At 38.9% G+C, this 26653-nt stretch overlaps 3 protein-coding genes across 4 annotated transcripts in view; 2 read left to right on the top strand and 1 right to left on the bottom strand.

Annotated features, from left to right (window-relative positions):
- The window catches only part of LOC134800209 (flotillin-2), a 395117-nt gene that overhangs the window by 227476 nt on the left and 140988 nt on the right, over positions 1 to 26653 (bottom strand). The gene's annotated exons all lie outside the window — the stretch shown is intronic.
- Positions 1 to 26653, top strand: part of LOC134800330 (uncharacterized) — a 74194-nt gene that overhangs the window by 2307 nt on the left and 45234 nt on the right. Inside the window, exon 2 of the mRNA XM_063772830.1 lies at positions 552 to 815. The gene's annotated coding sequence lies outside the window, so the exon portion shown is untranslated. The remainder of the gene's footprint in view (positions 1 to 551; positions 816 to 26653) is intronic.
- LOC134800331 (uncharacterized) lies at positions 21316 to 25019 on the top strand. Its single transcript, XM_063772831.1, has 3 exons — positions 21316 to 21451; positions 21703 to 22786; positions 24592 to 25019. Exons 1-2 carry the CDS (start codon positions 21316 to 21318, stop codon positions 22776 to 22778), a joined length of 1212 nt encoding a protein of 403 aa, XP_063628901.1. The 3' UTR covers positions 22779 to 22786; positions 24592 to 25019.

The raw sequence follows: 26653 nt of genomic DNA, 5'->3' as shown, positions 1-26653 counted from the left end.
AACCGGCGCACTAGTTGTTAAACTTAGAAATTCGTAATAAAATTTTAACGAATATATCAATAAAGCTTTGTTGCCTAACGTATTGCAGCATTTAAAAGTAATGAGGTTAATTGATTGTTTTGATAAATATTGGCAACCTAGCCAAGAACAGTCACTAAGGCAGCCAATTCCACGACCAAGGTGTTTTTTTATTGTATTTTAGGCATCGCTGGATAAAATATCATGTCGTAGTTAAAAAAATCGCGACCTTCACACGTAGGTATTGCTTCAATATTAATCAGATATAAATAGCAATAAATAGTATTTAGGTACTTAATTTAATTATAGTCCTTACCATTTGATGATTTAAATTGCAGAACTTTAAATATATGTACGAGCCAGGCTAACTTATCATCAATCTTACTTTTAAACAGTGATCTAATTACAATCGCGGAACACAATAATTATAACCCGGCTAATGACATGTTTCAACAAATCAGTCTGTGAAAAAGTGACAATTAGATGCTTAAACTGACATCTAAATTACTTCTCGTGTTTGTTTCGTAACGCAGTTTACAATCGAAGAGTCTTGAACTTGAGCGCATCGGGGAAGATCGTGGGAGCTGTGCAACAATCGACAGTAACAAGATACTTGCACTGCCTAATGCCTATGACATATGACTTTCGAACTGCGTGATATTGCCTGTCTGATGTACTGAGTCGTTAGTGCAGTGAGTGTTCTGTGGGGAATTTTAATAGTGATGTGTCAAGAGGCGGGAGCAGGGCGCTTAGAAGATACTGTTTGTTACAAGTATTCTGAAGTTATCGAAATGAACGTAAGTATTACTAACTGGGCCTAAAACTTGTTATAACCAAAATATGTAGGTAGTAATGTAGTTAATTTTATGGTTTAGAGTTCTCAATCTATACCTAATGTTTTGAATTGGAACTACGCACCGAATGTAATGGAAGGTGTAGAATATTCTGAACAGGCAATTTCAACAGTAGTTTTGACCATGTATAAATTTGTAACTTATTAGCGTTTACTGAGAAACAACTTAAAGATCAATGAGCGCCTGTAGCGGGATTACAACATCAATTAAAGATATTAAAAAGCAATAACTAGCATGTCAACAAGATGTGTGCCAAGGCCGCAATGTAATATGCACTATGTTGCTCAAATTCATTTTTACCAGCACCTAATGAGTGCCCACAGTTTCGACACGCTGTCAAATGTTACTGATACAATAATAAACAAACACGTACAGTCAGCAGCAGAAGTTGGTAAGCGGGCGAGGTGTTCAAAATTACCTTGACACGCTCTTATTCTCTTAACAAAAAGGTCGCGTCACGATCATTTTGAACCTGGCCGCTTAGCAACTTCTGCTGCTGACTGTAGTCTGTACCTAAATAGTTATCTTCTGGTGAAACTGGAAAAAGCTGCAGGCTACGAACCTTTGCCTTGGCTTGGTATTGATGAAACAAGTGTAACTTGTGTAATGGGCCGACCCGTAAATCACGTTTGCCATTGGCACGCATAAAATTAACCGCTAAAAATAAACACAATATTTAAATTGCGACATAAAAATTCGTTTAATCATTATCAATAGTTATTTTACGGAGCTGTTGCCTATTTTTTACCCAATTTTGAAAACTGTAGTACGTATTCAGTAAATATCCATCACCATCCTATATAAATATTGTAGATAACTACTGCAGTTTTTTAAGCTTCCGTAGCCCAATAGGAATTCTTGTAGTTTCACCATGCCCATTGTCCGTCTATCTGTCTTTCTATACAGTTTTTTTTTTTGCTTTTTCTAAAACGTTTTTCACACCTTACTTAATTCAGTCGTCCTAACTGTCATCCTAAAAACATAGTTCCTATTTAGTGCAGACGCATCCTTACTAAACGCGGTTTACACTTTTAGGATTTAGGATCCTGAACTAAATAAGATGTGTGAGTTAAGCGCCTTAACCCTAAAATGGTGCAGGTTCTCAAGACTACGGGACTCTACATGGGCGGGTTGCTCAGTTTGTTAACTTTATACTTAGTCAAATCAAATTACTATTAAACTACCAAGGAATTTAAATTCTTAATTAGCGCACAGATTCTTACCTATCAATGATTAGTCGATCGGTAGGTATTATGCAAAACCCAACTACTATCTATATATCTGTTGTTAGTACAAAAACGTAGTTATGTCAGATAGTGTAGGATTTTCCTAAGCTATGACGTAAACTTGTAAATATCCTTGTCCAGTTCATTATGTACCTTACTGATCTGGCTTGTGTCCTGTGGACCAACGCCAACGCGTAGCGTAATAGCGAATTACTTACAATACAACTCGTTTTGCATTATAATGTTTACTAACTTGGCTACCTATTTCTCTGTATTCTCATAATATTTACTAATAATTCTTCTTTTCCAACGAGGTTATAAATAAATAAATAATAAATAAATATTGGACATTCTTACATAAATTGACTAAGCAAGTAATCTCAAGAAGGCTTGTGTTGTGGGTACTCGGACAACGATATATTTAATATATAAATACTTACATAGAAAACACCCATGACTCAGGAATAAATATCTGCACATCACACAAATAAATGCCCTTAGGTACCGGGATTCGAACCCAGGACCATCGGCTGCAGAGAGTGCAGAGTCACTACCCACTAGGCCAGACCGGTCGTCAACAGTTAGGGTTTCTTCAATCAAATGCCTTAAAAAATTTGGCCACCAGCCAAAGCTACGAGGGAGGGTTATAAAGCCCCTGCTACACGGTCGCCGACAAGCCCCCAAACCGCGTGGCCTTGCTGGTCCGTCCCGGACCGTGTAGACAGTTGTTTCCAACAAAATTTGACCAAAACTGACCAAGGTCAGACGGTTAGAAGGCTTGTTGGCGACCGTGTAGCAAGGGCTTAAATCATAATCATAATTTGGCTTTATTGTTATCCATATCTTTAAGAATCAGGATAGTAGGTAATTCTAGTTTTTAGGTGTCCATAAAAACCATCATATAAAAAATATCCGAGCATCGTACACGTAGATAAAAAACAGTTTCACACAATTTTAACAAACCTAAGTTTAACGCAAGACATGCTTACAAAAGTAACATTTCTCAGCATCTTTTAGTGATATTGCGAGACGCAGTCGTCATGTGCCACAATACCATGTTAAAGCTGAAACACCTTCTTGACCGTTTCTCAAACGTTTCACAACCAACTAATAGCATCTCTGTACAAAATATCTGACTTCCAACTTGATCCGACCTTGGATTTCGGCCTTTATATTACTAAATAAAAATACCTTCTAGTGCAATTATCTTCTTCCATGACCCAAAAAAGTACTAAGTAAAGTGTCATTCTATGGAACTTGCTAACTATGTAAACAAAAGTCACTAGTAAATTCATCATTCAGAGACAATTTCAATATGGCGCTTTGTTTACATAGTTAGCAAGTTCCATATAATGACACCTTACCTACCTATTGATAACTGTCGCTTGTGACATTCGATGTTTATTAACATCAAGCATCTAAAAACGTCACGTCTAAAGGCTTGGCCACATACAGAGCGCGACGCAGCGCCGCGTCCACGCCGCGCGACCGCGGCACATGCTAACAGGTTACCGACGTCAAACAGACTGCGTCCCGCCGGTATCACGCCCCGCTTCTGTCGCGCCCCGCGCCGCGCGGCCCATTGCGTCCGCGCGGCGCGTGCGCAGCGCTGCGCCGAGCGAACGCGGCGGCCCGCCGCGTCGCGCAAGGTCACGTCAGTAGGATCGGACGTAGGCAGCGAGCGGTGCGCCGCGTTCCCGCGCGGCCGCGCCGCGTTCACGCGCGCCTTGAGGGCGTGTTGAGAGCGTGAGGCCGGCGCGATCGGCGCGCGCCCTGTTTGACCAGGCTTCGCGTCGGCATCACGCGGCGCGGACGCGGCGCTGCGTCGCGCTCTGTGTGTGGCCAAGCCTTAAAAGTATCGGTACGGACAAAGTGTCTATAATATATACCTACACGACCTTACTGTCCATATATTAAGGCCTATGAGGTTAATAATCGATGTGGCAGATCCTCTTAAGTTAAGAGAACAATTCAAAAGTATCTACCAATAAGGAACCATCGTCATCGAGGAGGCGATAGCTCTTACTTTAGATAACTATTTAAAGTTAATTTTGTCAACCGCTAGGCAACTGTTAGCATTTCACGCACTGGTAACCGCAAAAGCAGTGCAATAATGGTCATAATAGCATTATTTAATGAGGAAGACCAGAGGTCGTACGTAATGTGCAAATTTCTACATAAAATAACTACCTATTAAGTTAAAACGATCTACTTACCACATAATAAAGTTTTAATAGTAACGTTCACTTTGCAGCAATCGTAATTATCGGAAAAAGGTAACTTGTGTGCAAATAATTTTAAGCTCATCATCCTTGTAGATATATTACCCATCTACATTCTACACCAGCCTATCCATCTTCTGTTAGGCGTAATTAGTTATCACGTTTAACACGCAGGACATGTTATGATATATGACGCTTGTCTCTAACTAGCGCACGCTGTCAGAAAGTGTCTACCGCAATGTCTGGCTAAACAAGCGTAACCATAATGCGGCTCCTGGCGTCACTTTCGGGTACATTAGGTAGAGTCTGTGCGGAAAGAGAAGAGTCGTGAAATGGATGGGCTGCCTTACATTCCACGACTCTTCTCTTTCCGCACATACTCTATAGAATAATCATCAATTAAGGAAAGGTTAATCCCAAAATCATACTTCCCCGTTCGTTCAAAAATGCAATTTTGCACCGTAACCATCGTAAACATTGCATAAGACCATAATTATATATTTAAACATAAGACGGAGGTGCGGAAGACGTATGCAAAGCAAACAATGCAATGAGTTCGAGCAAATTCCATAGAACATTTCTAAACGCTTACGAAGTCCCATAAATGCCATAGGGCTTATTTAGACGATGCGAGAACTCGCATGCGAGTTTCATTACAATGCGGGTTTTGATCTGCCGGTTGAATTGGACGTAACCAACAGTCCGCAATGTAACTAAAATCGCATGCGAGTTCGCGCGCCGTCTAATGCGCCACAGACGACGCATCATGAAGCGTTTAGGAAGAGCGCGAAGTCAGCACACAAAGGGCAATTATATTTGTAAAATCATCATCATCATCACCTCCCCGTAAAGTTTTTTTTTTGTTAGCCTACTTTGGTGTCCCACTGCTGGGCTGCTGGGCAGAGGCCTCCTTTCGTTTTCTCCACTCGACCCTGTCATCGGCATTTTCCCACCATTTGGGGTAGAATGCGTCCAAGTCGTCCCGCCATCTCCTTTTCGGTCTGCCTAAACCCCGACCTGCACCGTCTATTGTGTTCCGTGGGTCCCACTCAGTAACGATTTTGGCCCAACTTTCTGGATGCATGCGACAGACATGTCCAGCCCAGTCCCACTTAAGCTTAGCGGTCTTGACGCCTACATCTACAACTCTAGTTTTGGAGCGTAGTTCCGTGTTTCTGATTCGATCAGTTCTGCGAACACCTAATATACCGTGTACGCCACTTATCCTGGTCCAGGGCTAGTCTCATCCAATTTCACCCTTAGAACTCAACAATTTGTAGAAATACCTACTCAGAATCTCGCTTGTATAGAATCTAATAAAAATACGTATATATGCAACAAAATACCCATGTCATCCTCTTTTATTCTAACTTGATCTAAATGTACCTATTAAACCAAATATAGAAGATTCTCTCGAAATGCCCATGGAATGCAAAATAGTGTATCCAGTGACCCTAAACAACATGGAAAGTGGAGCCAATGGAGTGACATAACCGCCGCTAGGCAACGCAATGCTGGCTAGAAAACGAGGCGGTCATACCAATACCATATCACTGTGTTTATTTTACATAGAAAGATACCACAAAGGGGTGAAAAAACACGTCTCGGGGGTTAAAAGACACGAAAAATCATTTTCTGTCAAATAACCGTTTAACAGATATACAATGTATGTCATACTATTTGCCAATAGCGTATGAACATAAATTCTATGTCTTGACAACAAAAACTGAATATTTCTATTCACCCCTCTTGTGTCTATCGACCCCGTTTTAAGGAATGTGAATAACAGGTTGTTGATTTTCTCTGAACTAGGTGGCTAAAAATTCATTTCATAAATGCAAAATTGAAGAACTAACCAAGACTCAAATAATGATGTCAAAATTATTACTTTTATCAATTGGATTCTTGGTGAAAATCGTCCTTGAAGATGAAAATCGTGTCTTTTCACCCTGGTTTACGGTATTTAATAGCGATTAACATAGGTAATAGTTACTATCGTAAGTCGACTATAGACGATCGACTATAGAATAGAATAGAAAACGGAATAATTTGTTACTCCGTAGGAGGCGTACGGCTATTATGTACTTACATAGGATATAACAACTACACTGGGGTGTCGTTCCAATCGGATACCGACCACCAGCACCGGCGATTCAGTAATATAGTTTCATACTAAGTATTAGTCGTAATAAGCCTAAAATACAAACTATCTCCGATTATGTGGATTTTAAAATATCGGTTACGCGCTGGCGGTCTACCCTTGAGGGACAGACCTATAGACAACTAGCGACCCGCCCCGGCTTTGCACGGGTTAACAAATTATACACAAACCTTCCTCAAGAATCACTCTATCGAGACTATCGATAGGTGAAAACCGCATGAAAATCCATTCAGTAGTTTTTGAGTTTATCGCGAATAGGGTTACCAGATACAAATTTAGAATTTCCTGCCAAAATTCCTGATTTCCGAATATTTATCCTTTATTATTTGTATTAATTTAAGTAAATAAAAATGTACTTTATAAAAAAAGTATCAATTCAACAAATTCCTGACATTTTCGTGTTCCGTCCCCATTCCTGACAAAAGGCCAAAATTCCTGACATGTCAGGAAAATTCTTGTCATCTGGTAACCCTAATCGCGAACATACAAACACATAAACTGACGCAGCGGGGGACTTTCTTTTATAAGGTGCAGTGATAGTGATTAGTCAGGCTGTATGCGTTGGCCACCGGCGTGTCACGAATGAGAACTCGACCGGCATGCGCTCGCGCAGTCAATTAGAATATACGGTCAGGAACTAAACTGAGAGCAGGCGGGCGGACATCTCAATGCTCTATTATAAATGCACAAGTAAATAGAGTACACTATATTTGAGATAAACCTCCTACTAAAATCTACAATTCTATTATCGTTATGACGAATCAAACTGTATCGATAGTATTTAAATACCTAAATAAATAATAAATAAAGAAATATATATATATATTAGGGGACATCTTACACAGATCAACCTAGCCCCATTTGCTAAGCAAAGCTTGTACTATGGGTGCTAGGCGACGATATACATACTTATATAGATACATACATACTTATATACATAGAAAACACCCTTGACTCAGGAACAAATATTTGTGTTTAACAGACAAATAAGTGATGAGACACTAGGCCAGACCGTTCGTCGTTTGTAAATAATGTTTATCTCAAATAGTTTCTACTACAAGTATTCCGGCTCTCGTTACGTCATACTCTTATAACGGGCGTAAAAAGAGGATTCAAGTCTCTCAATGCAAATTGTGGTCCATTGTCGGCGGCAAATGGCCTGCGACGGGAGCTCGGAGGCTGCGAGCGTTTATCGGCGTTGTCTTTGTGAGCAAGATAAATGTGATAGATTCTAATGGCCTCAACAGATATCTCGGGTCAATCGAACGATCAATCTTCATTGCGGCGTGATTTGAACAGCGGTTAGACGTCGGAATTTTAAGCTTACGTCTTTAGGGCGACAGGTGACTATGGCATTGACAACAATTATTTGAGATTGGTTAAAGAGATAATAATGAATAAAAAAGCTTTTAATTTTATAATCGTTAACGAAAATATTAATCGTTTAAATAAGGGAATCAGAGATACTAACGTAAAATATGATCTTTGTAGGCATCAATGCGCGTCACGCGTTAAACTTATAATTCGTTTTTTTAGCATTAGAAATAAGGTAAACAATCTTGACGTGTCTTTTAATTGAAAAACATGTTTTTTAAAATAAGTCACGGCAAATATGTAACAATTATGAATCTAATACGATCATTTATATTCTTCTGCTTTCATAAGTAATCGTTACTGATTTTTAAAAAGCGTTTTACATTTAAAAGACATGTCAAGATCGCTTACCTTCTTTCTAATGCTAAACAAAACGAACTATAGTCAAAAGATTTATTTTAACTTTGACGAACAGCGGGCGTCCGAAAGTTATACTTACATCATCGCGTGATAACGAAATTACTTTTATATCCTTTAAATAGTTTAAATCATCCCACTTGCTAACAGTAACTAAACCACGTCAATTTACTATCATTCGCTTTATTTATTTATTGCTTTATTATGTCAACATTTGAATGCTTTCGTAGAAATTAATTTCAGTACTGTAAGCTGTCAAAAATCTCCGCCCCTAACTGGTTGATTAGCAGGGCCAGTGGCACACAACACAGCTCGCCCGGGGCGTTGTTTGTAAACACATTAACTTGCAAATATCTGTACCGGTCCAGCGTAGAGTTGCAACAGATAGTGGCGCCGGCGCAGTGGAAGAGTCGCGGAGCCAAGGTCTTACGCAACTGACGTCATCGTTCAAGTATAGATATTACTTTTTAACTCAAGGACATCCGAACTATTTCGTCAGGTAACAAGCAAAAGTCACTAATTACTAAAACAAAATAAACAAAAATCGACCTTCTTTTAGTACTAATATGGTTCACTATGGCTATGAACTTGTGGTGGTAATTAGTGACTTTTCCTTGTCACATGACGATTTGACACAACAGCCAAAATTTATCTCGAGAAAATCTTGGGGGTCAAACCTGACTTTAATGCTTGTTTTCGCTATCGCGGGCCAGGGCTCCGGCCTTACCACTTATTTTCCGTCGGGCGGATTTAATAAGTTCTCTTGGCAATAATGAGCGATATAGAAAGTGAATAGTGGCGAACTAGGTCCATCCCATATCCCATGGTCTAATAAAACATGGTCTTCTCTTCCCAGAGTGACACGGGCCTACGTCACAATAACATTGCCACTTTATTTCATAACATGTTACATGGGTACATTATACCTATGGTTAATAAGTAAAAATATTTCTTAATAATTTTATAATTTTCACTTATATGTATTTTATCTTAAATTTTACAATAACACGTCATTTTTAATTATTCGTTAGCAATATATTCCGATTCACGAAATAAATTTCAGACGTTCGGGTAATTCTGTTTACACTACTGGCAACACAGGATAGCGCTCTCACATTTGACAATTTGGATCTAGATTAATTCATGCCCTGACCGTCATCCTTGTCGAACGCGTGTTAATTGTTATTTCCTTCTCGCTCAGTGTCAGCAGTCGCAGTGTTTTCCAAACTTTTCACGTCGTAAGCTTGGTAATTAATGTGTAACTGTGAATTAGTTTTTCAAACGTTTGTCTTGTATAGATAAATAAAGTTTAATTTAATACATTAGATTTGTTTTATTTTACTATGTTTCTACATCAATAACTTAAAATTAATGCCGTTAAAATAATTTTCACCGTTGGTTAAAATTCTCCCACATTTTAAAGTTTGAGAACCTGTAAACAGCATGATGACGTAGGCCCGTGTCAGTTAGGTCATACGCGAATCTCGGAAGAGAGTACCAGGCGGAGTATATTATTATACCATGGTCCATCCCCATCCAAAACAAAACGTTAAAAAAAATCAAGCAGAAATACAGGAAACAGTGGAAGAGCGAGGAATATAACGAAGACTGGACCTGGGGTCTGGGGTCCTGAGGACCCGTACAAAGCCAGATGGAAAATGTGTGACTTAAAACATTTTTTATCTTGTGAGTCGTCAACATTAACATGACATGTTACAAGTAAAGAACACAGAATTAACATTGACGTATTATATCTAAGAACGGGCCTTACGGGCACTAGAAATGGTACTAGTTCAGCGGTGTCACTCACGAATTCGAGCCAATCGTGCAGTCTAACGCAACTAGTTGCGACCAATCGCGCGCGTGATGCGAACTCATCAACCAATCGCGTTGTAGCGGTGTCACACCGCTGTACTGGCCCCATTCATGCCCCATTCTTATAGCCCGTAAATCAAGTAAAGCGATTACTGTTACAAAAGCGCGAATTCAGACATTTTGCAATTTTTTTTCAACTTTGTCACTGTCCTCAATATATTAGCTAGTAATGATGAGTATGCATTCAGCAGCTGCCTGTTTGTGACGATAATGACTATGTTACGTTAAAAACGTATAGTTAGAGACAAAATATTGACCATGTACAAAAGTGCCTGGTAGTCATATTCGTTACAGCACTCACCTGATAGACCGGGAGATAGTGACACATTTTACTGGGTCATTTGTACCAGTATGGCGGTTCGTCAGGGGTCTAAGCATGTAATGAAGGAAAGAAAATGCTATGACCATAGCGCTGGTACCGGCGGCCCAATCGCGTGGGCGTTAGTCGAACGTGTCGGATAAAATACGAGTGTCGAACGATTTGTACCACAAAAATCCTCGTATTATTCGATAGTCCATAAAAAAGAAGTAGGCGGTAGCGTAATGCCATACTTCTCCGGTGTGACTTACAGCCCGCCATACTGAGGCGAACACGTTAATTAAAAAAAAACAATTCAACCATTTGTACCAAGCTAATTTTTGCACAGGTGATCATCGTCGAGCAGCCATTCATGGACATCACCATGCCATACTTTTCGGATGGTTCCAAATGCCCGCCATACCGCCGCAAGGAAGTTAATTTTTTTTTTTTGCTAAACGATTTGTACCAGTATTGCATTTAAATTTTTGGAGAGTATTTGATAAAATGTGACCGTTATTATAATTGCCATACTTATAGTAGGGGGAAAAAGTGCTGCCATACTTGAAAAACTTATTTAATCGACACGTTTCAAAAATACGACTATACAATACGTAAAATAATTTTTTACAGCATGGCATCATCATATTCTGTTTGATTGGATACAATTATACCTAAAAATAAATTATTCCGGATTATAACTACGGGGCGGACGACTGTGAGACTTAAGCCAAGACTTAAAAAATAAAAAAAAATTTGACGATTTGTACCAGTATGGCATTTGGATTTTTGGAAATTATATGATGCAATGTGACCATTATTATATTTGCCATACTTCTAATAGGGGGAGAAAGGGGCACCATACTTGAAATAAAAAAAAAATATTGTACACATTTGCCACCTCCTACAGGTATGGCATTATGAGATTTCCATTTATGATCACACAGAAAGTCTTGAAAAAAAATGACAAGGTGGTACAAATCGTTTAGCAATAAAAAAAAAATTAACTCCTTTGCGGCGGTATGGCGGCCATTTGGAACCATCCGAAAAGTATGGCATGGTGATGTCCATGAATGGCTGCTCGACGATGATCACCTGTGCAAAAATTAGCTTGGTACAAATGGTTGAATTGTTTTTTTTTAATTAACGTGTTCGCCTCAGTATGGCGGGCTGTAAGTCACACCGGAGAAGTATGGCATTACGCTACCGCCTACTTCTTTTTTATGGACTATCGAATAATACGAGGATTTTTGTGGTACAAATCGTTCGACACTCGTATTTTATCCGACACGTTCGACTAACGCCCACGCGATTGGGCCGCCGGTACCAGCGCTATGGTCATAGCATTTTCTTTCCTTCATTACATGCTTAGACCCCTGACGAACCGCCATACTGGTACAAATGACCCAGTAAAATGTGTCACTATCTCCCGGTCTATGACGTAATTATGAATCATTCCTGGGCTAGACCGTATTTTTATATTTTGCCATTTAATTTAGTTAATGGGTCCCGTGTGAGTAGTTACATAATTTAGGAAGAGAAGAAACACGGAATCCTTGACGTAGGTATAGAATCCAATATATGCTGAGGATCGTAACATTCGTAACCATCATTCCACTATGCTATGCCGTCAAAGAGTAACCCGGTGCTGCGCAGCGTGCCACGGGCGTATGGCGGATACGTACTTCACAAGAGACAATAACAATGTTTAGAATTATCGGAGTCCAGTGAGTTTAATGACTTGGTCACTCCATTTGGCTGGTCTGTCACGCGCTCGCTTATTGCCTTTTCCGACATTACGGCATCTCTATACAGTGAAAATAACGCTTATTTATCTTAATTTCGTAACCTAATGTACATAACCATTTCAAGTTCGTCTAAGCAGGGCAAGCAGGCTAATCCAAAAGTCTACTTATACAGAATTATGTCGTGACCGCGAATCCTTTAAAGTGTTCATTGCAAAACTGCCATTGGAAAGGAGCAAATGTCGACGGTTACGTAAGCGACCGGCCGGTTGCAAGTTGCAACACGGAATGCACTCGCTGCACTTTGATTGAAGGAAGCTCATTAATGCTCTAGGAGGCTTTCGTTTAGGAGGTTTAAGTTTCACTTTAACCTTTTGGAATAGAAAACTATCCTATCATTACCTAGCATTGTCGGTAGTGTGTAGTGACCCTGCCTCCGAAGTAGGGAATGCAATAACCGGCCAAACTTCATAACCGGTTTCGGTTACGGTTATGCCCGAAAAATAACCGAATATCGGTTATAATCGGTTACGGTTATTTTCGAAGAAAAATTATAAATTTAAAATGATGTAATTAAAAAAATACAAAAGTCTTTATTTTAGTACCTACAGTCTTAGGGAATGTGAGTAAAAGTCTTCGTTTTTTAATAAAACACACCAAATACAGTAAAAGTAAAATATGACCTTGGACGTGATACAATATTTCATAAATAAGGGAAGTAAATTTGGTATATTATTTTAGTTATTAAAGTCCACGAATGACAAAAATTATAGTCACAGGCGTCACAGCCAAAAAAGGCACGATTTTGTAGTCATTAGATGATAAAAACATACAATTTAAATCATAAATAAATAACCGAAAATAACCGTATCCGGTTATTCGAGTTTCCAATATTCGGTTATGAAATTTTGTCAAAATATTCGGTTATAACCGAATATTTCGGTTACGGTTATAACCGATTTGCAGTCCCTACTCCGAAGCAGGATGTCCCGGGTTCAAATCCTGCCAATCATGCTAAGGGCATTTATTTTTGTGTTCATCACAAATATTTGTTCCGCAGTAATGGATGTTTTCTACGTATTTAAGTAGTGTGTGTATTATGTCTATTATATACATCGTCCCACCCCACCCACCGTATTACCCACAACACAAAGTTTAATATTAGAGAACTGTGGGGCTAGGTAGATTTGTGAAAGATTGTCCCATTATATTTATTTATTTATTAGATTATAGTTTCTGCTATTTTAATAAGAATATTACCTTATTCTGTTTTTATAAATGATAATACTTCGTATCTTAAGGCAGTTTCACCTTATCTTTTATACGTAGTCACCTTTTACCATCCCAGTTAAAAAGCACTCTGTATACTACACTCGTATTTATCGATAACGACATAGATAACGCCGGTATAAAGAGAATTTCTAGACTAATCAAACACAGGACAGAACACTATGGGGGCAAAAAGATCAGTAGGCTTACAGGCCTATTCGGATTTCGTGATAATCACAAGATCTTGAGACGATTTAGAGATCAACTAGATCTACATTAGATGTCGACTAGATGTGACTAGGATATCTAAGTCATAACTTTTCGAAATCGTTCAAGAGGACCTCCAGAATCGCGGAAACATCAAATTTGACATATCTATCTTACAAATATTTTTAAATTATCCGTATCGTAACTTGTTGAAGTCTAGTAGAAATCTAATTCATTTTCCGAATCGAGCCGTTAGTTATGTAGTTAGTAGTTAGTAAGGCCATGATAATTCAATATAAAAGATAATTGGGTTTTGGGTCAATTTATCAAAATTGGTTATATTAACTCTAAAATTTAGAATTGGGTCAGTGATTCGCGAACATAATGACGCAATAACGATGTCACATATTGTATATTTTATCCATGTGTGAGGGTAAGTACCGCAACTGTAATTGGAATTGTCACGTTACTCACGTTACATGTGTAAACTAGCATAATTTACAGTGAGAATGTCAACACGCGAGCGTGTTTGCAAAGGCAGGGGTAAATCTGTAGGTAAATAATGTTCCCAGATACACAAACTCTTTCACTTGTTCCACTCTTTCTTGCCTAATCGAAATTTCACAGTTTGACATATTTTCTTCCTTTTCAAATACCATTACTTTCGTCTTGCTTACATTTATTTTCATTCCATTCCTTTCAAAAGACCCATGCATTCCAGTTACCATCTCCTGCAACTCATCACCCGATGACGCTAGCAATACCAGGTCATCAGCGTAAAGAAGACATTTGACGGATAACTCGCTCATTCTCAGCCCACATTCATTATTTTTCAAATCATGCAAACTACTATCCATGAACAGATTAAACAGCCACGGTGACGCTACACATCCCTGCCTAACACCCTTCTCGATGCTAAACCACTCAGTGTACGATCCGTTTATTCTCACACAAGCACTGGAATCCTCATAGAGCGATTTCAGTGCCTGAATGAGATGGCCGCTCAATCCATACATCGACAGTACCGACCACAGTTCATTCCTCACCACTCTGTCATAAGCCTTTTCCAGATCCACGAAAGCGCAATAGACCTTTTGACCTTTGGCCAAATACTTTTCGGCTATGCATCGCAAGGAAAAGACTTGATCCGTACATCCCATACCCTTTCGGAATCCCGCTTGTGCATCCCATACTTTCTCATCGGTTACTTTCACTACTCTTTCAATCAATATCTTTGCATACAATTTGCCGACGACGCTGAGTAAGCTAATGCCTCTGTAGTTTTTGCAATCCAGTTGTGATCCCTTGCCTTTGTAAAGAGGTACAATGACAGCCTTGCACCAGTCCCTGGGCACTTGACCGGTTCTAAAGCACATATTGAAAAGGCGATACAACTGACTTGCTACAATGCCTTGTCCAGCTTTCAGCATCTCGACAGAAACTTTATCATATCCCGCAGCCTTTCCTGATTTCATTCCTTTCAACGCTTTCACAATTTCATCCATGCTAATACTATCTTCATTCTCCGACACGTTTTCAATGCTTTCATTCAACTCCGAAATTGGCGCGTTTTTCTCCTCTCTATCAAACAAACTTTCAAAATACTCTTTCCATCTTTTTAAGATGCATTCTTCCTCATTCACTAATCTTCCATTCTTGTCTTTTATTGATTCTAGCAAGCCTGGGTGTTACACCTGGCCAAACGAACGGACTTCCAGAAAAACTTTATATTTGCCTGGAAATCTTGAGAGAGCCTTTCTTCCATTTTATCTTTCTGTTCGACTTTCTTTCTGTCTACTAATTCCTTTACTAACACTTTCATTCTTCTATAAGGGACGGTAAGCATGATAAAGACATTGAAAGGAGAGTGAATGCTGGAAATCGTGTGAATGGGGCACTTAACGCTTTTATGAGCAGCCAGAAGGTATCGCAAAAAGCACGGTTGGCTGTTCATAGAGGGGTGTTGGTGCCTATACTTATTTATGGTAGCGAAAGTTGGGTATGGCAGAAGAGGCATCAGAGCCAAGTGAATGCAGTGGAAATGAGAGCGTTGAGAAGTGTGTGTGGTGTGAGATTGCAAGATAGATAAGGAACAGTGTGATAAGGGAAAAGTGTGGATTGAATGTAGATGTAGTGACAAAAATTGAGAAAGGTATGTTGAGATGGTTTGGACATGTGGAAAGAATGAGTGAAAGAAGGCTAACAAAGATAGTGTATAAGGGAGAAGTGGAAGTGGGAGTTGGAAGGGGTAGACGTCGGCGGACTTTCTCTGATCAGATCGGGGAAATCCTGAAGAAAGGCCAGGTCAAGAGCACCCTAAACCGGCGAGCGTGTATGAGGAATGTTATGAAAGTGAAGGAAGCGAAAGAGGTATGTCAGGATCGTAGCAAGTGGAAATCCGTGGACTCTGCCTACCCCTCCGGGAAATAGGCGTGATTATATGTATGTATGTATGTATGTATGTATGTATGTAAATAATGTTAAAATACTACTGTTTCTTTATAATTATTTTGTTGTTTTTATTCATCGCAACTATCGCAAGCTTTTATTTAGCTTGACATTTCTTCAACTTAAACAAGCTCTTATTCTTGTTTGGCTAAAAACTGGCTAGATTTAAATTATATTAACACAAAAGCAGGACTGCGGGTTCCAATTCTTAATAACCTCATATACGCCCAACTAGTTAGGATTTATTGCTGGACAGAAATATGTAGAATAACAGAAAAGGATACGAGATGTCAGGAGCGAGCGCGACCTAGAAAAGAAATATACCATCCAGAAGAAAAGTAAAAATATCTGTAAAAAGCATACAAATATGTCCCGCAAAGACACAAATAGTTAAAGAAATATATACAAAATCAGAAATAGTATGTATTCGATCGATTACTACTCATATGCACGATCGATCACAGAGCTTTACGCACAGCTATGACGTGTACCTAAGTGTAAAGTGGTGTAAACATTAAGTTACACACTACGAGTAGACGTAATGGCTGAGGGATGTCATGACCGATTTAGAACATAAATGTCGTATTCAAAACAACGTAAATCCTTGAAAGAGACATTATGTGATTATGTCCTTTAGACACAAAAATGCCAAAAAGAACAGAAAACCTCAGACGCAGTACGCATCCTTCTGAAGTGGAGTAATTTCGATCGATTAGTAACCAAATGGTAACAGCACACTTACGTCCATCGATGACGTGTAAACAGTAATGTATGCCTGAGAGATGTCATGACTGACCCAAAACAAAAATACTGCATTCGGAACCCAACGAATTCGGAAAAAAATCCTAAAATAGGCATGTCCTGCACAAACACAAATATGAAAAAAGAATAGAAAACCTCAAGTCGAGTAACTGCCCGATTCGAACTTTAAGATACGGCTAGATACAATATGGATTAGATGAGTCAGTATCAAAATTGACGTTTTTGTTTGAAGTAACGTCAAATTTGACACTGACACACCCAATCCATAGCGTATCCAGCTGTAATATTTGACGTATCCTAAAATTCGAATCAGGTCGTAAGTCCGATCGAGTAACCAAATGGTCACAGCATAAGTACTCGTAAATACTTACGTCGAGCGATGACGTGTAAACAGTAAGTTACACACTAGATGTAATGCCTGAGTTACGTGCGCCCGGCACGCGATTGCGTCACGACGTTTACAGCCCATCGGATTGTTTAAAAACACGCGCAGGCGCAATTTAACTACCCTTAAAAGGCTTTTAGGTAAATTGGCTTTATACTTTATAGTTATTGGTTTGGTCTATTTTTGTTATTTTTATTCGTTGCATGACTGATTTGATCAGCGTAATGGGTCGAGAAAGAAATAGTGAACCGTATCTCCTTCCTTCCTATTTTCTGTTGGAGCCAGAGGCTAGACGTATACTGAAACACGTGTCTAGGGGACTCTCTCTTTCTAGCTATCTATCCCACATGGTGGCGGGTCAGCTTTCCTGCTTAACCTTTTCTCCACTTCGCCCTGTCAACATCGTCCTCGGATAACTTGCACTCACTCACTACATCCTTCCATCTTGTTCTGGGTTTGCCCCTAGATCTTCGACCTGGGATGGAAAGTTGTAGTGCCAAGGGAAAATAATAGGTGTCTAGGGGACTATATCTGCTTAGTTAACCTTAGGAACAACCGTGCCAAGCCGCGTTTCCTCTGACTTAGTTTACTTACGGTATCCCATGCAATCCCATACAATGCTGCCTCTACAGTCTGCAGCCCCCACTATAAGCGGATATTAATGATTTTAGTTAAAAGAGGTAATCTGAAACTTCTAAGATTACTAGATAATATTAGACTGTACTCAGACTTACCTACAGTAATTAGTACATTATACTTATTGTAATAGGTAAGCGACCCAAGGTTAAGGGGCCAGGACCCTGTTTAACCTCATTAACCTGTTCTAATAGTGTCCCATTAAGGAAGATAAGACAAAGGTATCTGTGAATGTGAAACAAGTGCCCTTAAACCCCAATTATCAAGAACATCCAACATTAGGACATCCATCTAAGTTCAGATATTCGAGAAGAAACATTATTTTTGGAAAAAGTGAATAGTGTTCTCTCCCTGACAATAAGCCATTCCAATTAAGTAATGGTTGTAATTCATTTCCAGCGTTGGTTAAAAGCTTTCCAACCAACTAAGATCCTTGACTCCGTTGTTTGTATAAAAAAGTCATCAGTCAGACCGCAATTTTAACTATTGTATCTCATAGCCGATATTCATGGCGTCAAAATTTCCTCGATTGCTAATCTCTCAAGAGCTGTATCCCTGCCGAAGTGCGTGGGCGAAAGTGTTTCTATAATAAATATCATGTATTTACCTTCTTGTATACGATAGACGTGTAGATTATTAAGATCCATTTGAGAAAAGGCTCTACAAAAGTCAAACAACAGTTTTCCATTAACGAACTAAAATTACACTGAGTAATTAAGAAAATAATACCTGCTCTCCACAACCAGCGATATATCAGTCACTCCAAACCACATCCAAATCATAATTAACCTCATGTATTCTTAACGACATTCCCACCTTACTTGGCCGAGCTGTTTGAATGCATTACTTGTTTACAATATAGAACAAAGGGTTGCATAACAAACTAGGAACTGAAGAGCGGTAATAGAACAATACAAGTATATGTATCCAAGCCAGTACCGCGAGAACTTAAAATCGAAGAAGTCTAGGTAAGGTAGGTACACACAGAGCAGTTTTAGAGCAGGCATGCAAAATACACAAATCCGATTCCTCTTATATATGATTTTCATTAAAATGCAAGTGTGAAACTTGCAAACCATAAGTACCATAAGTTTTTTTGTTTTTTAGGTAAGTATAACATATTTGTAAAGCAGCCAGGCAGTTGCAATAACTGCTAATGCCTGTATCCAGAGTCATCGTGAGTTTTCAGTTCAGAGTAGAATAGAATTTGCATTGTGCTTGTCTAATTCATTCTTAAATAAATTCATTGACAATTTGGGCCGATACTAGCAATGCACTCACGAGAACTTTCCAAAGTTGCGAAACTTTCCACATGAGAATTTCTCGGTACCTTCTGAGAATGTTCTCGATAACGAGAATTTATTTATTTATCGTAGTTTATACCATGAATATTCACGATAGTTTAGGTGTAGTATTATCCTTACCCCCAGAGGGGGGTGCTCGACCAAATGTCATAGAGGGCCCCGAAACAAAAGAAACTGCATTAAAAAAAAAACAAAATGGCCGACTTTTTTTCTATTTTTTCACGTTGGTCCGAGCGCGCTGAGATTTGGCATGGCGGGAGATAGAGCCCTCTAGATTCCTATGACAAAAAATTTTTTTTGGAAAAAATCCAAGATGGCGGAACACTAATTTCCATGTTGCAGGAATGTTCTGAGAACATTCTCGAGAACGTTTCCGCTTTTTGGGAATGTTCTGAAATTTGTACATTGGGGGTCATCCATTAATTACATCACACGTTTAGGGGGTGGGAGGGGGTCAAGAAAATGTGACATATTGTGACATGGGGGAGGGGGGAGACACAAACTTTGTGACGTCACTTTAAATTCATCAGTAACCGAAAATTTATTTAAATTATTTTATTCGATGTACATTTAAATAACAAGTTTTTAAAACGATAATCGTTTTTATTCGTATAATTTTCTTTCCTAAGCAGTTTTGGGTTATAAAATTACTAATATTTATATCGTCAAAAATATTTTGATAAAATATTAATAATACTTAGGTACTTACTTAATTCGATTTGGCGGTTTCGTAGAAAAAATGTGACGTCACGGGTTTGCCAAATGTGACCGAGTGTGACAAGGAGGGGGGGAGGGGTCAAAAAACCTAGAAATTCGTGTGACGTAATTAACACATTCAATACCACTAAGTGCTACGGGTTACGCTCGTACCGTTTCGTCGTATGTAGCGCGTAGTCGCTACGAACAGTGTACCCGACAGTCGGGTTCTTGGTGTTGAATGTGTTAATGGATGACCCCTTGCTAGCCGATACTAAGGGATCATCCATTAATTACGTCACACGAATTTCTAGGTTTTTTGACCCCTCCCCCCCCCCCCCCCCCCCCTCCTTGTCACACTTAGTCACATTTTGCAAATCCCTCCCCACCTGGTGTGACGTCACATTTTAGGCAATTTTGTTTTTAACGAAATCGGTAATAGTACCTAACTCGGCATTATTTTTTTTAATGAAAAAATATTTTTGGTAAAAGAAATATTAGTAATTTTATAACACAAAACCAATTAGGAACGAAAATTACTTCCAAAAACTCATTATTTAACTGTACAGCGAATAACAAAATATAAATGAATGTTCGGTTACTGATGAAGTTAAAGTGACGTCACAATGTTTGTGACTCCCCCCTCCCCCATGTCACAACTTGTCACATTATCTTGACCCCTCCCTCCCCCTAAACGTGTGACGTAATTAATGGATGACCCCTAAGTATATTCAGTGACAAATCAATATTACCGGTTCAAGCTGATCTGATAATTGAAACGAAGTGTACATAGATTAGATATATAAGAATTATATTACAAAGCAACGCAGCCACGTCGAGTTATTGCTAGTAGGCGTCTGAAGTTAAATAAATAGTTCGAAGTCAAAAAGCTGTACACAATAATTGCGTTGTGGTGAGAGGTGGTAATTCATTCTGCGACGAGCTCGCGGTCGTAATGCATGCTTAATGTTGGTGATTTAGGAGTAGATATGAGCGCCGCGCCGGCGCGCCGCCGCCGCCGACAAAATTTTCGCGCCGCCGCCGCCGACGCTGCGCTATCGGCGTGGCATCGGCGTGACCTTGTTAGATAGTACTACTTTCAGAATCAGAAATATATATTTTATTTAGTTTAGATCTTTAACAGCGCCAGTCTGAATAGCTTATAGACATTCAAAAGGTATTGTAAGTTGTAACTTATTGTATAATAAATAACTAAATAAATAAATAAATAATTATATTTCGCAACTTCATTCTTTGCGATTTATGGTTTACATATTGTAGTTACGCCCCCACGCATCAGCCTTGCACGATTTTTTAAAGTTTTTTTTTTTTTTATATATATACTGGCAACACTAAAAACTTGTTCCCACTCCCATCCCCGCTACGGCGTCATGGTAGGTCCGTTAACCGCCATTTTCAATCATTCAACGGTTCCGTGCTCAAGCCTTCGCACGTCACGCAACACTTCATCAGTAACTATGAAGAGGAAACGCAGAAGCAACGACGAGGACGACGACTATATTCGAAAGAAAATAAGAAAATTGGAGCGCAGACTTTGGCAGAAGTCACGCCGCCGCATAAGAATGGTCGACTCGTCGGAAAGTGATAGCAGCGGTAAGTCTATAAAGAACACATGGTACTAAAAAAGTGATGCGTACTGCTAAATTTGGGCTGTTACTGTCACGCTATAAAAAACGATGCGAGCTACTATCCTGGGTAGTCTCTGTCGTAATTTAAAAAACCATATATATGGCCTTTGTAAAAAGCTTTAATGTAATGCGAGAAACTATCCTGGGTTATCTCTGTTACAAAACACAAGCTTTTAGCTAAATACACGTTTTAAAGAACGTTTTTGTTCGATACAGGCGAAAACGAGTCCGTTTCGGCGGATATTGAACCATGTGCTTCACGTCGAGCCTCGACGGGTCAAAGGTCTGCTTCACCAGCACCGGGGACATCGCACCAGGAGGAAACAGCTGCAGCGCAACCCAGCCGAGATCCTATACGTCCGACATCTCCTCAACCTGGCCCGTCGTCTGCACCAGATCAGTACGTACCTACCGAACCCGCACAGCCCGCGCAGGCCGCGGAGCCCGCACCGTCCTCGCTCGAGGACATAGAATTGGACGAGGATATCCTCAATTTACTGGGCGAGGCTCCAAAATTGGATACGCAGTTGGGAAAAGGTGTTCACAAGGACGTAGCTTGTAGATGGCAGGAAGTATTAAACAAGGGATTACAAAAAGAAGTTAAAGACAAGTTAGCTGAAGAATACCTAATACCTGACAATTGCACTTTATTAGTCCCTCCTATTTTAAACGCCGAAGCAAAAGCGGCGTTGCCTGATGCCTTGATAAAAAGAGACACCTCTTTAATGCTTAGACAAAAACAGATAGCGTTAGCGTTGTCGGCACTCTCACAGGCTACGGATATTTTAATAAAACAGAAGTCTTCGTCGCCTGCCATACTAAAACCTATTAGCGACGCATGTCGTATTCTATGCGACTCTCATTTTACCGAGACGAAAATGAGAAGAAACTTTGTGATTTCCGCTATAAACACTGATTTGAAGGATACTTTAATTAATACCGAAAGGGACAAATTTTTATTTGGCGAGAACGTATCTGAGAAACTGAAAGCTGCGCAGACTGTACAAAAATCAGGAGATACATTAAAAAATACACAGAAGTCATATAATCCATTTAATAAAGCAAATTTCATAAAGAAAAATAGGTATCAACAAAATAAAGGAAATTTAAACTACAACACCCCGTATCGGAAGATGACGAACTACAACAGCAAGTCGGATGCGGGGCGGCCTCGTGCAGCAGCGCGGCCCGCGCCGGTGCCCTCCAACAGGTACAACACCCGCTACCGGGCCCGGGAGCGCCAGCGCGAACGCTCGCGCACACCTCCTCGGAGATACCAGCGGAGACAATAGACCATGAGGTAAAATACGCCGGCCGCTTGCAGCACTTCATTGAATCCTGGTCTGACATCACTGATGACCCTGTTATTTTATCGTGGACACAGGGTTATAAGATACCATTTTTATCTCATCCAATTTGTCAAGATCCTCCTGTAGTTTATTCGAAATCAGAGCAAGAAAGATTTGATTACAATATGGCTATTAAAAAACTATTACAAATAAACGCAATTTCAATATGCGAACACCACCCTGACGAATTCCTATCTAGCGTATTTTTAATACCTAAAGCTGACGGTAGTAAGAGATTTATATTAAATTTAAAACGTCTAAATGAATTTGTAAAAACGACCCATTTTAAAATGGAGGATTATCGTACAGCGTCAAAACTAATTACGAATAATTGTTACATGTCTACGATTGATTTAAAAGATGCATATTATCTTATCCCCATTTACAAACCACATAGAAAGTATCTTCGATTCATGTTAGATGATGTTTTATACGAATTTAATTGTTTATGTTTTGGGTTATCGACCTCGCCGTATGTGTTTACAAAAATTCTAAAACCAGTATATGAATACCTCAGACGCGAGAAGTACCTCTCTTGTTGTTATTTAGATGATACCCTCTGTATAGGAAAAACATACGATGAATGCAGACAGAACGTAAATTTAACAATATCTACATTAACGAAGCTTGGTTTTCTAATTAACTATGAAAAAAGTAGCTTGATCCCTAGCACCAGTTGCAAATTTCTAGGATTTATATTCGATTCAGAAAATATGCAATTAAAATTACCCTCATCAAAAATAAATAAAATTAGAGAAAATATCAATTCATTTCTGAACGTTAGTAAGTGTAAATTACGAGACTTTGCAAAACTTATTGGTCTTCTTACGTCAGCTTGCCCTGCATTGCAATTTTCCTGGTTGTACACCAAATTACTTGAACGACATAAATATTTATGTTTACTTAATAACCCTAGTTACAATGCAGTTATATCAATCCCAAAAACCTTACATTCTGATTTATTATGGTGGGCACGACACGTAGATCGTAATTTCAACCCTTTTAGATTTAATCAATTTGAAACTGAAATTTATTCTGACGCTTCTACTACAGGATGGGGGGCTTACAACAATGGTAATGAAGCTCACGGCTATTGGAAGCAGTCTGAAAGATTATGTCACATAAATGAGCTAGAATTGAAAGCAGCATTTTTTGGCTTAAAGGTTTTCGCTCATGATATGTATGATTGCGAAATCCTCTTACGTATTGACAACACCACGGCCATTTCATGTATAAATAGAATGGGTAGTGTGCAATTCGAACATTTAAACTTAATTGCAAGAGAATTATGGCAGTGGTGTGAAAATCGTAAAATTATGGTTTTTGCTTCATACATAAACACGAAGGAAAACATTCAAGCTGATGAATTATCCCGTAAAAGATTTAGCGATACCGAATGGGAATTAGGAAATTATGCTTATGATCAAATAAAACAGTTATTTGGTGAACCGGAAGTAGATTTATTTGCCAGTAGATGTAATGCAAAATGTCACAAATATGTCACATGGAAAAATGATCCCGACGCTTGGAAGATAGACGCTTTTACAATATCTTGGAGAAAACTATATTTTTATGCTTTTCCTCCATTCGCTTTGATTTTAAAAATGCTTCAAAAAATTATACACGACCGAGCAGAGGGCATTGTAGTTGTTCCAAATTGGCCAACACAACCTTGGTTCCCATTATTTAAACAATTAACCGTTTCAGAGTCCATACATTTTGATCCGAATATTTATTTGTTGCAATCTCCTTTCAGAACAACCCACAGTCTTCACAAGACTCTGTCACTAGTTGCCGCCAAATTATCAGGAAAGCACTATTGAAGAGATCATTGACCCCTAGGTCTGTGGAAATAATGTTGTCTTCTTTAAGCGATAGCACTTACAAACAATATAATGGTTGTATACAGTCATGGCTTACCTTTTGCAAAAACAATGGATATGATTATGAAAATACGTCGGTAGATGTTGTAATTAATTTTCTTGCTGAGATATTCGATTCAGGTGCCAAGTATGGCACTCTTAATAATTATAGATCTGCTTTGTCATTGTTACTAGGGAAAATCCTTGATGACGAAAAAATCAAGCGTTTTATGAAGGGTGTTTTTAGATTGAGACCTACGGCACCAAAATATAATTTGACATGGGATCCAAGCATGGTGTTAAACTTTCTAGCTCAAAAATGGCCTAATGAAGGTCTAAAATCTAGAAACACTCTCTAAAAAGACACTCACTCTGTTGGCTTTAGCTACCGCACACCGTGTACAAACTTTTTCGTTGATTCAAATGCAAAATATTGATATGAGTTATGCTTCTGAAATAATTATTAAAATACCTGATATAATAAAGACGTCTCGACCAAATACTTTACAACCGGTGTTAAGACTTCCATTTTTTAATGAAAAACCAGAAATTTGTCCAGCTAGATGTTTACAGACGTACATAAATAAAACTACTTCACTTCGCAGTTCAGAAAACAACACTTTATTTATTAGCTATAAAAAACCACACTCAAAAGTATCATCACAAACATTGAGTCACTGGATTAAAGACACACTTCACAAAAGCGGTGTAGACACAAAAATATTCACTGCCCATAGTACTAGGCATTCGGCCACTTCTACAGCCAACAGATTGGGTGTTAGCCTAGACGTTATACGAAAAACTGCAGGTTGGAGTGATTCTTCTTGCGTTTTTGCCAAGTTTTATAATAAAGAAATTGTAGATGATTGCAATCAGTTTGCTCGGGTAATTCTCTCGAAGAATCTGTAAAGAAAAAATTATATTATGTATGTAAGAACATGATTAAAAATAAATAAATAACAAATTATAAATATTATCTTGTTTTGATTATATAACCTATACTTACCTTTAAAGAGATATTTTTATATCTCGTAACTTTATTTATTTTATCTCCTCTGTGTTTGAGAATTATTTCACATTTTGTGCTCTGAACATCCTACAATATGTAAACCATAAATCGCAAAGAATGAAGTTGCGAAATATAATTGATGATCAAACGAACTTACCAAGTGAAGTTCGATCACAATTATGTGAGCAACTTCATTCGACGCGATTTATCACAACCCACCCTCAATATTTAAAAATATTGTTGACTGACGTCACCCTACCCGACTTAAATAAGTAAAAATGGTGAAATAAATTCTCAATATTTATGCTGTAAACAAAATGATTGAAAATGGCGGTTAACGGACCTACCATGACGCCGTAGCGGGGATGGGAGTGGGAACAAGTTTTTAGTGTTGCCAGTATATATATAAAAAAAAAAAAACTTTAAAAAATCGTGCAAGGCTGATGCGTGGGGGCGTAACTACAATATGTAAACCATAAATCGCGTCGAATGAAGTTGCTCACATAATTGTGATCGAACTTCACTTGGTAAGTTCGTTTGATCATCAATTATAGGTCCATATAATTAAAAAATATTGATGGTAAATTCAAACTTTTCTGTTTGGTAACCGCGCTAGTACTGTTAGGGCAACGAAATGACTAATTTTGCCAGCTGGCTAGCTCATCCGTCATCATCTCGGCCATAAGACGTCCACTGCTGAACATAGGCCTTCCCCTTGGACCTCCATACGTACCGGTTGGAAGCGACCCGCATCCAGCGTCTTCCGGCGACATTAATACGGTCGTCTGTCCATCTTGTGGGTGGACGTCCTACGCTGCGCTTGCTAGTCCGTGGTCTCCACTCGAGCACTTTTCGACCCCATCGGCCATCTTCTCTGCGTGCTCATCCGTCATTCACCGTGAATTTAATCATTGCAAGCATGGATTGAATGTCTTTAAAAGGGGTTA

This window comes from Cydia splendana, chromosome 19 (genome assembly GCF_910591565.1).
Source record: "Cydia splendana chromosome 19, ilCydSple1.2, whole genome shotgun sequence".
Classification (NCBI taxonomy): domain Eukaryota; kingdom Metazoa; phylum Arthropoda; class Insecta; order Lepidoptera; family Tortricidae; genus Cydia; species Cydia splendana.
Note: the sequence above shows the minus strand (reverse complement) of the source record. Positions and strands in the feature narration are given on the sequence as shown.

Excerpts from the sequence above, each read along its gene's own strand:
- LOC134800331 (XM_063772831.1), top strand. The coding sequence starts at position 21,316 with ATGAAGAGGAAACGCAGAAGCAACGACGAGGACGACGACTATATTCGA. Across the intron at positions 21,452-21,702 it reads GTCGGAAAGTGATAGCAGCG|GCGAAAACGAGTCCGTTTCG; the intron begins GTAAGTCTATAA and ends TGTTCGATACAG.